This window comes from Anolis carolinensis, unplaced genomic scaffold (assembly GCF_035594765.1).
Source record: "Anolis carolinensis isolate JA03-04 unplaced genomic scaffold, rAnoCar3.1.pri scaffold_7, whole genome shotgun sequence".
Taxonomy (NCBI): domain Eukaryota; kingdom Metazoa; phylum Chordata; class Lepidosauria; order Squamata; family Dactyloidae; genus Anolis; species Anolis carolinensis.
Window position 1 is genome coordinate 31,466,295 of NW_026943818.1, and position 15,404 is coordinate 31,481,698.

Genomic DNA, 15,404 nt, shown 5'->3' on the forward strand with positions numbered 1-15,404 from the left:
ACGGCGAGGAATAAAAGCGGTATAAAGGTGCTGAATAATAGCGGTATAACGGTGTGGAATAACCGTGGTATGGGGTGAAATAATAGTTGTATGGGGTGGAATAATAGTGGTATAACAGTGTGGAATAATAGCGGTATCGAAGCGGAATAATAACAATATAGATAAGGAATAATAGTGGTATAAGTCAGGAATAATAACGATATAGGTGAGGAATAATAGCGTTATAAGTCAGGAATAATAACGATATAGGTGAGGAATAATAGCGTTATAAGTCAGGAATAATAACAATACAGGTGAGGAATAATAGCGTTATAAGTCAGGAATAATAACGATATAGGTGAGGAATAATAGCGTTATAAGTCAGGAATAATAACAATACAGGTGAGGAATAATAGCGTTATAAGTCAGGAATAATAACGATATAGATGAGGAATAATAGCGGTATAAGTCAGGAATAATAACGATATAGATGAGGAATAATAGCGGTATAAGTCAGGAATAATAACGATATAGGTGAGGAATAATAGCGGTATAAGTCAGGAATAATAACGATATAGGTGAGGAATAATAGCGGTATAAGTCAGGAATAATAACGATATAGGTGAGGAATAATAGCGGTATAAGTCAGGAATAATAACGATATAGGTGAGGAATAATAGCGGTATAAGTCAGGAATAATAACGATATAGGTGAGGAATAATAGCGGTATAAGTCAGGAATAATAACGATATAGGTGAGGAATAATAGCGGTATAAGTCAGGAATAATAACGATATAGGTGAGGAATAATAGCGGTATAAGTCAGGAATAATAACGATATAGATGACGAATAATAGCGGTATAAGTCAGGAATAATAACGATATAGATGAGGAATAATAGCGGTATAAGTCAGGAATAATAACGATATAGGTGAGGAATAATAGCGGTATAAGTCAGGAATAATAACGATATAAATGAGGAATAATAGCGGTATAAGTCAGGAATAATAACGATATAGATGACGAATAATAGCGGTATAAGTCAGGAATAATAACGATATAGATGAGGAATAATAGCGGTATAAGTCAGGAATAATAACGATATAAATGAGGAATAATAGCGGTATAAGTCAGGAATAATAACGATATAGATGAGGAATAATAGTGGTACAACAGGGTGGAATAATAGCAGTATACGGTTGGAATAATAGTGATATAGATAAGGAATAATAGCAGTATAGGGCAGAATCATAGTGGTATAACTGTGTAAGATAATAGTAGTATGGGGTGGAATAATAGCGGTATAACAGTAGAAGAATAGCAGTATAGGGGTGGAATAATAGGGGCATAACGGTATGGAATAACAGCGATATAGGTGTGGAATAATAGTGGTACAGGTAAGGAATAATAACAGTATAGGTGAGAAATAATAGCGGTATAAGTGAAAATAATAGCAGTATAGGTGCAGAATATAGAGGTATAGGTGCGGATTAATAGCAATATAGGTGTGGAATAATAGTGGTATATGGGGCAGAATAATAGCGGTATAGGTGCGGAATAATCTATATATATAAAAGGGTAATGGAATCACGGCACCGGACAAAACAACTAAACTAAACGCCCCACAACCTTGAAAATTGACAGCACAACCTCTCATCCACGCCTCTACGTTCATACAACAAAAAGAAAAGAAAAATAAAGTCCTAGACACAGCAACACGTGGCCGGGCACATCTATATATATAAAAGGGTAATGGAATCACGGCACCGGACAAAACAACTAAACTAAACGCCCCACAACCTCAAAAATTGACAGCACAACCTCTCATCCATGCCTCTATGTTCATACAACAAAAAGAAAAGAAAAATAAAGTCCTAGCCACAGCAACGCATGGCCGGGCACAGCTAGTAGTGGTATAACGGTGCAGTGTGATAGAGTCCCATGGCTTCCTCCCATTTCAACAACTAAAATGGCACATACTCTTGGGGGACACAGTAACGAACGAGTCTCGGGAATCTCCAAACTCATTCATCAAATGGAACGGAATTTGTTCCCGGACACAGTGGACATACCGCTGTGGACAGCAATGACCGGACGGTGATGCTGAGTGAAGCTGCTGAGCCGAGGGGACGTGTCCTGCGGGGACGGGCTGTTGAAGGGAGATTTGTCCATTTCTGTCTTTTTCACGGTCGGGGAGATACCTGGAGGAGAGTCGGAGGAAGAGGAAGATGACCACGGCAACTAAGGACCTGGACAACAACATTCTCCACCCACTTTCCTGGGTGTTCCTACAAGAGACCTCTCGTTTCGCAAAAAGAGTATTTTCTGCACACAAAAATTATTATATGTGAATTTTGTGCAGAACGAGTCCCGAACTACAAAATTTTTCATGACTCTTGCGATACCGGAAAAGGCAGTTTTTAACAATTTCCCTTATTTTTATATATAATTTTTATTGAGCTTTTCAAAGAGTGAGAACAAAATTTTAGAGAAAGGAAAGAGAAGAGAAAATATAGGGCCGGTTTCCACCTCAAACCCACCTACTCTAAAAAGAAAACGAGAAGAAAAAAAAGGGGGAAAAAACACAAAAAGAAAATGATAAGGATAAAAAAAATTAAATTGATATTTTAAATTGTAAGTCACTCGGATCACTCGGGTGGAGAGCGACTAATTAAGAAATAAAGTGAAGTGAAGAAGAAAAAGTGAAAAAAAATAAATATAAATATAAATGGAAAATAACAAAAAATGAATAAAAGAGCGAGAAAAAGAAACAAAATTGAAAAAGAAGAAATACAGTAGTCTCACTTATCCAGGCATCACTTATCCACGTTTTCTCCTTTTGGCTCAAAGCTGGGCACATCAATAATAATAATAATAATAATAATAATAATAATAATAATATGTATTTAAAATACTAAAATAATATTAAAATAATAATAAAATATTAAAATAATGATAAAATAATAACATATAATAAAGTATAACAGAGTAAAAGAATATTATATAATATGCTTATAAAATATTAAAAGAATATTAAAATTACACAAAATAAAAAAATAACAAAATGATAACATAATAATATGATAAAATATTAAAATAATAACAAAATAAAACTATTTAATAATATATAATAATAAAGAATAATGAAGGAAATGCAATATATATTATTATAAAATATAATAAAATATTAGAATAACATAAAAGGATATAAAATAAAATAAAAACATAATAAAACAAAAAATATAATGATATATAATAATAAAGTATAATAAAAGAATAAAATATATATTATTAAAGAATATAATAATATAAAATAATAATATAATAATACAATACAGTATAAGTAAGATAATATTGACTTTCGTTCATCTTCCTTTAGCCCATTGTCACATCTTTTTATATCATAGACGTTCTAAAAAAAAGTATTCCTCCTTTATCTCGACTCCATCCAATTTTTTATTATCCTTTCTATCACCAAAATGAATGAGGGAGGAGGAAAAGGAGAGAGACAGGAAAGAGGGAGGGAAAGACAGAACGAGAGAACGAGGGAAGGACGGAAGGAAGGAAAGGGCTGGGACGATAAGAGTTAATCCCCTCCCGGCCACCCTCTCCGCTTATCTGGGCCACTCGGTTGAGGAGGCCGCGCCACTAAAGGGTTTAGTTCGTTCTCAGACGCTCATTTAGAAGGATTTTGCAGAACATCCAGTACAAGGATTGAACTAAACCGCTTCTCGCAAAGCGGCCGAATCCCTGTCTGCGCTCGGGGAGGGGTGGCTCGACCTCTCGGGGGCGAAACGGCAAAAATCCTCCGTTCTGTTTCCGTCCTGTTTTCATTTCAAACTTCAAGTGCCCCCCAGTTCTGTTTTTGGGAAGATTCTTACCAAAATAGAACTTCGGATCAACACATTGTGTATCCGAATGGCCCCACTCCGAATCTCCAAGAATCTTCCCGAAAACAACGGAAACAGAACGAAAACGGAATGAAAAAGGAATGAAAACGGAATGAAAACAGAACAAAAATGGAATGAAAAAGGAACAAAAACAGACCAAAAAAGGAACAAAAACAGAATGAAAACAGAATGAAAACGGAACGAAAACGGAACGAAAACGGAACAAAAAAGGAACGAAAACAGAACAAAAACAGAACAAAAACAGAACAAAAACGGAACGAAAATGGAACGAAAACAGAACAAAAACGGAACGAAAACGGAACGAAAACAGAATGAAAACAGAACGAAAACAGAATGAAAGCAGAATCTTATGCACATCCCTACAATGTAGTTGCAGTGCTCTTCCAAATAATAAAGTAGCAATATAGATTTCTATACTCCCGGAAGCCCAGAAGCCTGGAAAGTAGGGTGGAAAATGGTGGAAATCCGTTCCGATTTCGGGGAGAATCTTCCGGAAACGGAAACAAAACTCCGGATCCCGAATTACGAATATGAACAACTCCCCTAATCTCCGGAATCTTTCAAAAGCAGAGCGGAAAGCAAATAAAATTTGAAAAGAAATCAGAACGAAAACAGGACGGATTTCTGTCATGTCACACACCCCAACTGGAGACTCGGAAACCCGGAAACCCGGAAAACCGGTAACCCGGAAACTCGATAATCCAGAAACCCTGATCCTTCCTCTCGCTCGCTTACCCCCTTCCATGTCTTCTGTCCAGTTGCGGCTGCTACTCGTGGGGGAGCTGGGCGATGCATAGTATTCTCCCCCGGGGCTAGCGTCCAAGTCGTCCTCCATGGACCCCGACTTATGCCGTTTGCTCCTAGCGGCAGGAAGAAACCGAAAGCAGGGGTCAACGCCAATCAGAATCCGGGAGTGCCGTATTCATACAAAAACCACGGACTGCGGAAAAATTGTTTCCACCCGATTCGTAATCGAACGCAAGGTCCAAGTTGATGTACTGGATACGTAACAGTAGCCTGGTATGTGGACTCAAAGGCGTACAACATGAACACAAGGTTCTAGTTCACGTACCGGATATGCAATGGTAGCCTGGTACACGGACTAGAAGGCGTACAAAATGAACACAAGCTTCTAGTTGACGTACCGGATACATAATGGTAGCCTGGTACACGGACTAGAAGGCGTACAAAATGAACACAAGCTTCTAGTTGACGTACCGGATACATAATGGTAGCCTGGTACACGGACTCGAAGGTGTACAAAATGAACACAAGGTTCTAGTTGACGTACTGGATATGCAATGGTAGCCTGGTACACAGACTTGAAGGCGTACAAAATGAACGCAAGGTTCTAGTTGACATACCGGATACACAATGGTAGCCTGGTACATAGACTTGAAGGCGTAGTTGTCATACCGGATACACAATAGTAGCCTGGTACACGGACTAAAAGGCATACAAAACGAACGCAAGGTTCTAGTTCACGTACTGGATATGTAATGGTAGCCTGGTACACGGACTCGAAGGTGTAGTTAACATACCGGATACACAATGGTAGCCTGGTACACGGACTCGAAGGCGTAGTTGTCATACCGGATACACAATAGTAGCCTGGTACACGGACTAAAAGGCGTACAAAATGAACGCAAGGTTCTAGTTCATGTACCGGATATGTAATGGTAGCCTGGTACACGGACTCGAAGGTGTAGTTAACATACCGGATACACAATGGTAGCCTGGTACACGGACTCGAAGGTGTAGTTAACATACCGGATACACAATGGTAGCCTGGTACATGGACTCGAAGGTGTAGTTAACATACCGGATACACAATGGTAGCCTGATACATGGACTCGAAGGTGTAGTTAACATACCGGATACACAACGGTAGCCTGGTACATGGACTCGAAGGTGTAGTTAACATACTGGATACACAACGGTAGCCTGGTACACGGACTCGAAGGTGTAGTTAACATACCGGATACACAATGGTAGCCTGGTACACGGACTCGAAGGTGTAGTTAACATACCGGATACACAATGGTAGCCTGGTACACGGACTCGAAGGTGTAGTTAACATACCGGATACACAATGGTAGCCTGGTACATGGACTCGAAGGTGTAGTTAACATACCGGATACACAATGGTAGCCTGGTACACGGACTCGAAGGTGTAGTTAACATACCGGATACACAATGGTAGCCTGGTACACGGACTCGAAGGTGTAGTTAACATACCGGATACACAATGGTAGCCTGGTACACGGACTCGAAGGTGTAGTTAACATACCGGATACACAATGGTAGCCTGGTACATGGACTCGAAGGTGTAGTTAACATACCGGATACACAATGGTAGCCTGATACATGGACTCGAAGGTGTAGTTAACATACCGGATACACAACGGTAGCCTGGTACATGGACTCGAAGGTGTAGTTAACATACCGGATACACAATGGTAGCCTGGTACACAGACTCAAAGGCATACAAAACAAATGCAAGGTTCTAGTTGACGTACCAGATACACAATGGTAGCCTGGTACACGGACTCGAAGGTGTAGTTAACATACCGGATACACAACGGTAGCCTGGTACACGGACTCGAAGGCATACAACATGAACGCAAGGTTCTAGTTCATGTACAGGATACACAACGGTAGCCTGGTACACGGACTCGAAGGCACACAACAAGAACGCTTGGGAATGTTACGGGGTTGAGTTTGGGAATCCCTAGATTACAGGCAAAGTTTGGGAACCTTACGGGCAGGGGCGGCTGAAGCTATAAGCCGGATAAGCAACTGTGGGTGGCGCAAAACCCGCTAGGGGCGCCGGGGCCTATTCATTTCAAAGCACTCCGCCGGGAAGGGGGCGGAGCCACCTGAATGACAGACAGCCGGGACATCATTTATTATTTCTTGATCGTCTGGAAAAAAATACACTCTGTGGTCGAAGGCTTTGGTTTTTTGGGGGGTGCTAAAATACTGTTTGCTTACGCTTGAAAATTACCTAGGGCCGGCCCTGTTTACGGGGCTCTGATTTCTCGGCAATATGATGGAATACCCAACTTTACGGGGTTGAGTTTTCTCTGCCAAGTTTGGGAATCTCTGACTTATGGGGTCCCGTTTTCTCGGCAAAGTCTGGGAATCCCTGACTTATGGGGTCCCGTTTTCTTGGCAAAGTTTTGGGACTCTTATGGGACTCCGTTTTCTCGGCAACGTGAGAGGATTCTCAGAGAAGACGGAAAAGAGTCATACGCAAACGATTGACAAATTTATACTCACCCGCTGGAGGAAGTGCTGGGAAGCGTCCGCCTCATCCCCGTACTCGAGGGGTTCAGGTCGTAGGCGAGGTGGCCCTGCAACTCCCCCAAGGAGAAATTTGGCCCCGTCCCCGTCACGACCGGCGCTGCAGCGGAGAGAAGGAGAGAAAACGGGACCTCAGGAAAGCGAGAGTGCAAGAAAACACCCGGAGCACCCATTATCCTGCGAGGCACAGTCCCTTCCGCGGCCAACCCGCTCTTACAGTCCAGACGTTTTTAGATTCGTGTATTTTCTCTTAGGATTTGAGGTCACCCCACCCAACCCGACTCACTCCGGGAAACTTGGATGAGCTCCGTGACGCTGAAGACGCCCGACGTGATAAAATTCTCCTGGAAGTCCGTCGCGTCTGCAAAGGACAAGAAACCGAAAATTACGGGAAGAATCCGGTCGGGTGAATTCTTATGGTGAAAAATTCGTAATTCAGGACACATTCCGCACACTTTTCGTACGTAGAGAAAAAAGTATCCAAGACCTTAATTGAGGTCCTGGGGGTCACACGGGGCCGACCGCCTACACGTTCCCCCCTTGTTGTTCCGAGTACCCACTCATACTCACCCAACATGATGATCGGTTTGCTGTCCTCTTGGTCGGACCCGATTCCCGTCCTCGGACTGCTGCTTTGATCCGAATCTGAAAAAAAAGAAGGAGAAAGTTTAGCTCGGTGCACATTTCCAATTTTTTTTGATGCTACAACTCCCATTTTTACCTTCATTTTGGTACATTTTTTCTGGGCGGGACCGACCCGCTCACATGGGAGTTGTAGTCCACCCTGAATCCAGAGTGTACTCTGAACCCCCCACCAATGACCGATCCGGACCAAACTTGGCACACAGAACCCCCAGGACCAACAGAACATATTGGAAGGGTTTATTGGGAGACTGACCCATCTGAGTGGGAGTTGTAGTTCACCGTACACCCGGAGAGCGCTCTGAACTTCACCAATGACGGATCCGGACCAAACTTGGCACACGGAGCCCCCAGGACCCACATAACATACTGGAAACTGACTCATCATGTTGGTACAAAAGACACAGTTTTGTGGGGAGACAGACCCACTCATGTGGGAGTTGTAGTTCACTCTGCGTCCAGAGCCCGCCCTGAAGCCCACCAATGACGGATCCGGACCAAACTTGACACACAGAGCCCCCAGGACCCACAGAACACACTGGAAGGGGTTGTGGGGACACTGACCCATCTGAATGGGAGCTGTAGTTCACCGTGTACCCAGAGAGCACTCTGAACCCTCCAACAATGACAGATCAGGACCAAACCTGGCACAGAGGACCCCCAGGACCGACTGAACATACGAGAGGGGTTTGTGGGGGGACTGGCCCACCCGTGTGGGAGTTGTAGTTCACTCTGCACCCGGAGAAGGTTTGTGGGGAAACCGATCCATCTGAGTGCGAGTTGTAGTTCACCGTACACCCGGAGAGAGCTCTGAACCCCCCACCAATGACGGATCAGGACCAAACCTGGCACAGAGGACCCCCAGGACCGACTGAACATACGAGAGGGGTTTGTGGGGGGACTGGCCCACCCGTGTGGGAGTTGTAGTTCACCCTGTATCCCGAGAGCACCCTGAAGTCCACCAAATTACCAAACTTCCAAACACAAACAATGCCTTTTCCAAATAACCCGGGCATTGCCAGGTACCCAATAATAGTAATAATAATAATAATCTATATATATAAAAGAGTGATGGAATCTTGGCGACCGCCAAAACAACAAAACTAAACACCCCACAACCTCGAAAATTGACAACACAATCCATCATCCACGCCTTTAGGTTGATACAACAAAAAGAAAAGAAAAATAAAGTCCTAATTAGAGGAAGAGGAATAATTGTTTTTATCCAATTGCTGCCAGTAAGAAGGCTAAGCTCCGCCCACTTGGTCTCCTAGCAACCCACTCACCCAGGGGACAGGCAGAGTTAGGCCTCACTTATTGTACGACACAGCAAACAAGATAGACATTATTATTATTATTATTACTAGCTGTGCACAGCAACACGTGGCCAGGCACAGCTAGTAATAATAATAATAATAATGTCTATCTTGTTTGCTGTGTCGTACAATAAAATAATAATAATAATAATAATAATAATAATAATAATAGTTTGCTGCTGTTCTTGTTGGGCTGTGTAATAGGGGTAAAAATGAACGAGCGCATAGGTTACTCTCAGTAGTTTGTTTAGAAAGTGTATGTTAACGTTGACAGGGGCTCGCTTCTCGTAGGTTTGTTCGTAATAATAACGTATATCTTGTTTGCTGTGTCGTACAATAAAATAATAATAATAATAATAACAATAAGGTATGTCCAATCGATGAAAAAAATGTTTCAATTCTCGTTTCTAAAGTAGGGGGCACTGGCGCTTCGATATAGAAAGTATTTCCGATTTTTTCACCCAAAAATTTCGGATATTTCTGAAAATTCGTAATGATTCTAAATGTTTCTAAAATGGCGGACGCGCATGCGCAATCGATACACACCGGGCTTGTATGGCCATCTTCCATGTGGACGCAGAGGACGTTAGCCCCCACCTTTGCATCCATCGTGGAAGCTTCCTATTGGCCAGGGAGCGGCAGCCATGTTAGGCTGCGCTAAGCTCCTATTCAAGGTAGGTTGAAGAAACAAAAAAATTTTTTTTTTTTAATATTTTTAAAATATATTTTTAAAAAAATCGGGGGGAAAAATTAACTAAACATTAAGAGACAATTAGAGAATGGGCCAACAATGGTTCGAATGACATTGCTGGTTGCGCTGTGAGACAATGTCTCGGAATGCGTCTCAAAAAGTGAGAATAATCCGAAACAATTCCGATATACAATTCAAAACGATTTTTTGGACATGTCTAATAATAATAGTTTGCTGCTGTTCTTGTTGGGCTGTGTAATAGGGGTAAAAATGAACGAGCGCATAGGTTACTCTCGCTTGTCGTAGACTTGTTCGTAAGCGACAAAAACCCGCACGAGAGGCCGGCGAGTAAGTCCTTCCCGTCCTGCTCTCCCTCCTCCGCCTTTGCCGTTCTCATCAGGAAGGCAACTCACGCCTCTCGTTCGTTCCTTGGTTCGCTCTCCGCTTTCCATCTTATCTAAAAATAATCAGGCTCTTTGGGCAGGCGGCTCAGACGCTGAGCTCAGCATTTGTAGGTTCCTACCAAGCATCCGGGATCGAGCCAGCCTCCCCCCCTCCGCCCGCCCTCCAGCCCCGGCAATGTCTTCGCTCCCTCTCCTGCAGCAGCCCTTGGCCGGACGCCACACGTCCCTGGGCATCCTCCCCCCCCCCCAAGACCAATGCGGAGTCGAGGAAAGAGAGGCCGGGATGCTTTCGGGATGCGAGAGAACTACAACTCCCAAAACCACAGGCCACTGCGATTCCTACGAATGACGGACCTGGACCAAACTTGGCATACAGAACCCTGTCCCTGGACTCGAACCTCCGACTTGAGACCTGGATCAAACTTGGCATACAGAACTCCCAAGACCCACGTCCACAGGCCACTGCGACCCCCCACGAATGACAGACCAGGATCAGACTTGGCACACAGAACCCTGCTCCTGGACTCGAACCTCCGACTTGAGACCTGGACCAAACTTGGCACACAGGACCCCCAGATCCACAAGCCACTGTGACCCCCACAAATGACAGACCTGACAACACTTGGCACACAGAATCCCCAGATCCACATCCACAGGCCACTGTGACCCCCATGAATGACAGACCAGGATCAGACTTGCCACACAGAACCCTGCTCCTGGACTCGAACTTCCGACTTGAGACCTGGACCAAACCTGACACACTGGACCCCCATGATCCTCTTCCACAGGCCACTGGGACCCCCACGAATGACGGACCTGGATCAGACTTGGCACACAGAACCCTGTCCCTGGACTCGAACCTCCGACTTGAGACCTGGATCAAACTTGGCATACAGAACTCCCAAGACCCACGTCCACAGGCCACTGTGACCCCCATGAATGACAGACCAGGATCAGACTTGGCACACAGAACCCTGCTCCTGGACTCGAACCTCCGACTTGAGACCTGGACCAAACTTGGCACACAGGACCCCCAGATCCACAAGCCACTGTGACCCCCACAAATGACAGACCTGACAACACTTGGCACACAGAACCCCCAGATCCACATCCACAGGCCACTGTGACCCCCATGAATGACAGACCAGGATCAGACTTGCCACACAGAACCCTGCTCCTGGACTCGAACTTCCGACTTGAGACCTGGACCAAACTTGGCACACAGAACCCCCCAGATCCACATCCACAGGCCACTGCGACCCCCCACGAATGACAGACCTGGATCAGACTTGGCACACAGAACCCTGTCCCCGGACTCGAACCTCCGACTTGAGACCTAGACCAAACTTGGCACACAGAACCCCCACAACCCTCTTCCACAGGCCACTGGGACCCCCACGAATGACAGGCCTGGACCAAACTTGCCATACAGAACCCTGCTCCTGGACTCGAACCTCTGACTTGAGACTTGAACCAAACTTGGCACACTGACCCCCATGATCCTCTTCCACAGGCCACTGTGACCCCCACGAATGACAGACCTGGACCTGCAGCAGTCCTTGGCCGGACGTCACACATCCCTGGGCACCCTGCCCCACCACCAAGACTAATGTGGAGTCGGGGAAAGTGGGGCCTAACTTGTGGGCCTGCGGAAGCCCTTGTTGGTTCTCTTAGCCCACCTAAAAGCACACGAGCACTGGACCATGAATCCGGACGCCGGAATGTGGTGTTATCTGTGCCCATTTGTCTCAACTCTTGCTCTCTTCCAATCTACAGTAGTAGTAGTAGGAAAAGAGTAATCTCAATTATGAAATCTCTACCACACTGGGCTGCTGTGGGTTTTTCGGGCTGTATGGCCATGTTCCGGGAGTATTCTCTCCCGACGTTCCTCTGAGAATGCCTGCCACAGATGCAGGTGAAACATAGCCATACAGTCCAAAAAACCCACAGCAACACTGTTTCTGCTATTATTCTGCCCCTACGAATGATAGACCTGGACCAAACTTGGTAAACAGAACCCCCATGTTCAGTTGGGCTTCTCTGTGCCAAGTTTGGTCCCGGTCCATCATCAGTAGCATTCACAGTTTCCCTGGTTGCAGGCGAACTACGACTCCCAGAAATCGTGGTCTATCCCTCCCAAACCCCTACTTAAATTTGGGCGTATTGGGCATGTGTGCATTGTCATCTGGGAAATCACAGTGCTCTCTGGGTGTGGGTGAACTACAACTCCCCCAAGTCAAGGGGAATTCCCTCCAAAGCCCTCCAGTATTTTGTGTTGGTCGTGGGGGCTTTGTAAAGGCCTTGTCAAGAGACTCCCAGGACTCCACCGCTTTGAGCCACGGCAGTTAAAATGGCCTCCAAACGGCACTCAGACTCCGCTCGGCTCGACAGGGCTCTCCAAACCCGTCCTGGTAATCTGGCTCTACGCTCAGACTCGGAGACTGGGCCTCTGCCAAGCCTTATTCTTGCCAAATATTTCCTTCCCTCCGGCCGTATTCCGTGCCGTTTTCGTGCTCTTTTCCTCTTCCGCCCCCCACGGCACCACCGCCCTCCCGTTCCGCTTTGGCGTCCGGATTCGTGGCCACATTGTTGGGCCACGATCCGTCCTGCCTTCGTGGAGGAGAATCGGGATTGTTTTGGGACGGGAGGGAGTTGGTTTTGTGCCCAAACACAAATGCGTGTGGCGTTTCGTCCTTCTTTCCATTCGGATGCCAAAATTCGGAAAACGGACTCCACTCGTCCCAAATATATGTGTGCGTGTCGTCAGTTGGAAAGACTGAATGCTTCCGGAGACCACGCCTCCTGGATCGACATCACGGAGTGGCCATTTTGTACAATCTTCTCCAATATGTATACACACACGCTACAATTTCTTGACTTGCCAGCAATGCTGTTTCCTCCCCGCGGCCATTTTGTGCCAGGTTTGGAAACCCGGGCGAGAAAAGGACGGATCTGGCGAGACGAGAGAGAAACAATTTCTCTTCCATCCAAAACACAAACCAAAACTTGGACGGAGCTACAACAACGGCGCTTTTATTTCGTGGGACATCGCGGATATCGAGAGACCGTGTCCTTCGCTATCCGCAAAAATAATCTGGACGATATCCAATTTTAAGAAATTTACCCATGGAAATAATTTGGACGGTATCCAATTTTAAGATACTGAAGTCCAAGAAATCGGAATGAAATATCTCTCTCATTAAAAGAATTCGGACTCGTCCAAGTTCTGTCTTGGGATCATTTTAGTTTTGTGGAAGAAAAAAAACAACAACAAGCGAGTGGAAAGAGTTGGCGGCCGAGAAAGAACGCCGAGTTCACCACGTGTTTATTTTGGAACGGGGATTTTGGCTCCGGCTTCCCTTCCTTTCGGTCCCCAAACTTGACACACAAACACAGCACCCAACGCATGCGCAGCGTCGCGGTTCGCCGGCAGCCATTTTGAAGAAAGAAAAGACTTGTTTCCCTGGCGTGGAAAAACTTCTTTCTTCTTGAATTACAAAAAAATGGTCACCCGTTGGTTACCCAAGGAGGAGTGCCAAGGCGGAAAGAGGGCAAAGGGGGCGGTTTCTCTCTCTCTCTCTCCTCTCGCCCGCTCTCGCCCGCCTCTCTCTCTCTCGATCTCCCTCCCGAATTTATTTTTAAACTTTGGAACAAAAGTCACGCTCTCCTTGGCACCGAGCCGTCCTTCCCGAAGCCTCTCCAAAATGGGAGCGCAAAGCGTTTGAGTGCCAGGCAGAAGGGAAAGGCGGAGCGGGAAGGAACGGGAAAATACAATACTCACACACTATCCAATACATTGCAAAAATTTCAAAAAATTGTGCTTTTCTGGAAAATGTTAGAGTCGGAGAGGGAAAATATGGAGAGAGAAGGAACGGGAAAGCTAGACGAGAAGTTCATTTGTATATATATGTACACTCTAAGATACACTGCGAAAATTATGAAAAATTTTGCACACAAACACAATCCAATACATTGCGAAAATTACGAAAAATTGTGCACACAAACCCAATCCAATACATTGCGAAAATTACGAAAAATTGTGCACAAAACCCAATCAGATACATTGTGGAAATTATGAAAAATTGTGCACAAAACCAATCAGATACATTACGAAAATTACGAAAAATTGTGCGCACAAACACAATCCGATACATTGTGAAAATTACGAAAAATTGTGCACACAAACCCAATCCAATACATTGCGAAAATTACGAAAAATTGTGCACAAAACCCAATCAGATACATTGCGAAAATTATGAAAAATTGTGTGCACAAACACAATCCGATACATTGCGGAAATTTCAAAAAATTGTGCTTTTCTCGAAAATGTTAGGAGCCGGGAAAACATGGAGAGAGAAGGAACGGGAAAACTCGACGAGAAGTTCATTTGCATATATATATGCACACTCTACAATTCTTTGTGAAAATTACGAAAAATTGTGCACACCAACACAATCCAATACATTGCGAAAATTACGAAAAATTGTACTTCTCTGGAAAATGTTAGGAGTTGGAGAGGGAAAAGGTGGAGAGGAAAAGAACGGATTCAAACCTCCGACCCATAACCAATTGCACCACGTGACGGGAGTTGCAATTTCATAATATCCCGGGCCATTTTTTGTCCAAGAGTGCAAACTACAAACCCCATGTTATCGAACTGCATTCATTCAACAGTACGGATCTGGCCGTACTAACTACAACACCCAATGTTCCCATGGCGAGTTGGTATTTCTTCCGGACGAAATTTGGAACGGGATTGGGCAATATTTGGTGTCCCTGCGGCAGGCAGGCAGGGCGGGAGCTGCGCCCAAGGCCAGGGGAGCGCTGTTTGTGCTTTGGCAGCTCGCCCGAGGAATTACCGTAAGCAAGTCAGGCGGGGCGCTCGTTCCCATCAACGGGAAGAGGAGGAGGAGGGACGAGAGGCCGAGAAGGCATTTTTCAAAACTATGGGCACAGGAAAGGGAAAGGAAAGGCCCGGCTTCCTTTCGCCGGAGGTGTAAAGCCCGGATTTCTCTCCCTCTGGCCGTACCACGCTGTCCCCGTGCCAAACTATGCATCCCGGGCGTCAACGGATGCCTTCGCGCCCAAGGCATCTCTCTCCACCCTAAGACTCACTGCTCCTCTCAGGCAGGAAGAAAACGAAACACATACATAGG

General features: G+C 45.2%; 1 protein-coding gene across 4 annotated transcripts in view; it reads right to left on the reverse strand.

Annotated features, from left to right (window-relative positions):
* The window catches only part of nfic (nuclear factor I C), a 62,599-nt gene that overhangs the window by 16,675 nt on the left and 30,520 nt on the right, over window positions 1-15,404 (reverse strand). For all 4 annotated transcript variants that reach the window (XM_062960114.1, XM_062960113.1, XM_062960112.1 and 1 more), the window contains 5 exons: window positions 7,766-7,840; window positions 7,482-7,556; window positions 7,172-7,295; window positions 4,625-4,749; window positions 2,051-2,179 (listed from right to left, as the gene is read on the reverse strand). In XM_062960114.1, coding sequence (XP_062816184.1) covers window positions 2,051-2,179; window positions 4,625-4,749; window positions 7,172-7,295; window positions 7,482-7,556; window positions 7,766-7,840 — 528 coding nt within the window. The remainder of the gene's footprint in view (window positions 1-2,050; window positions 2,180-4,624; window positions 4,750-7,171; window positions 7,296-7,481; window positions 7,557-7,765; window positions 7,841-15,404) is intronic.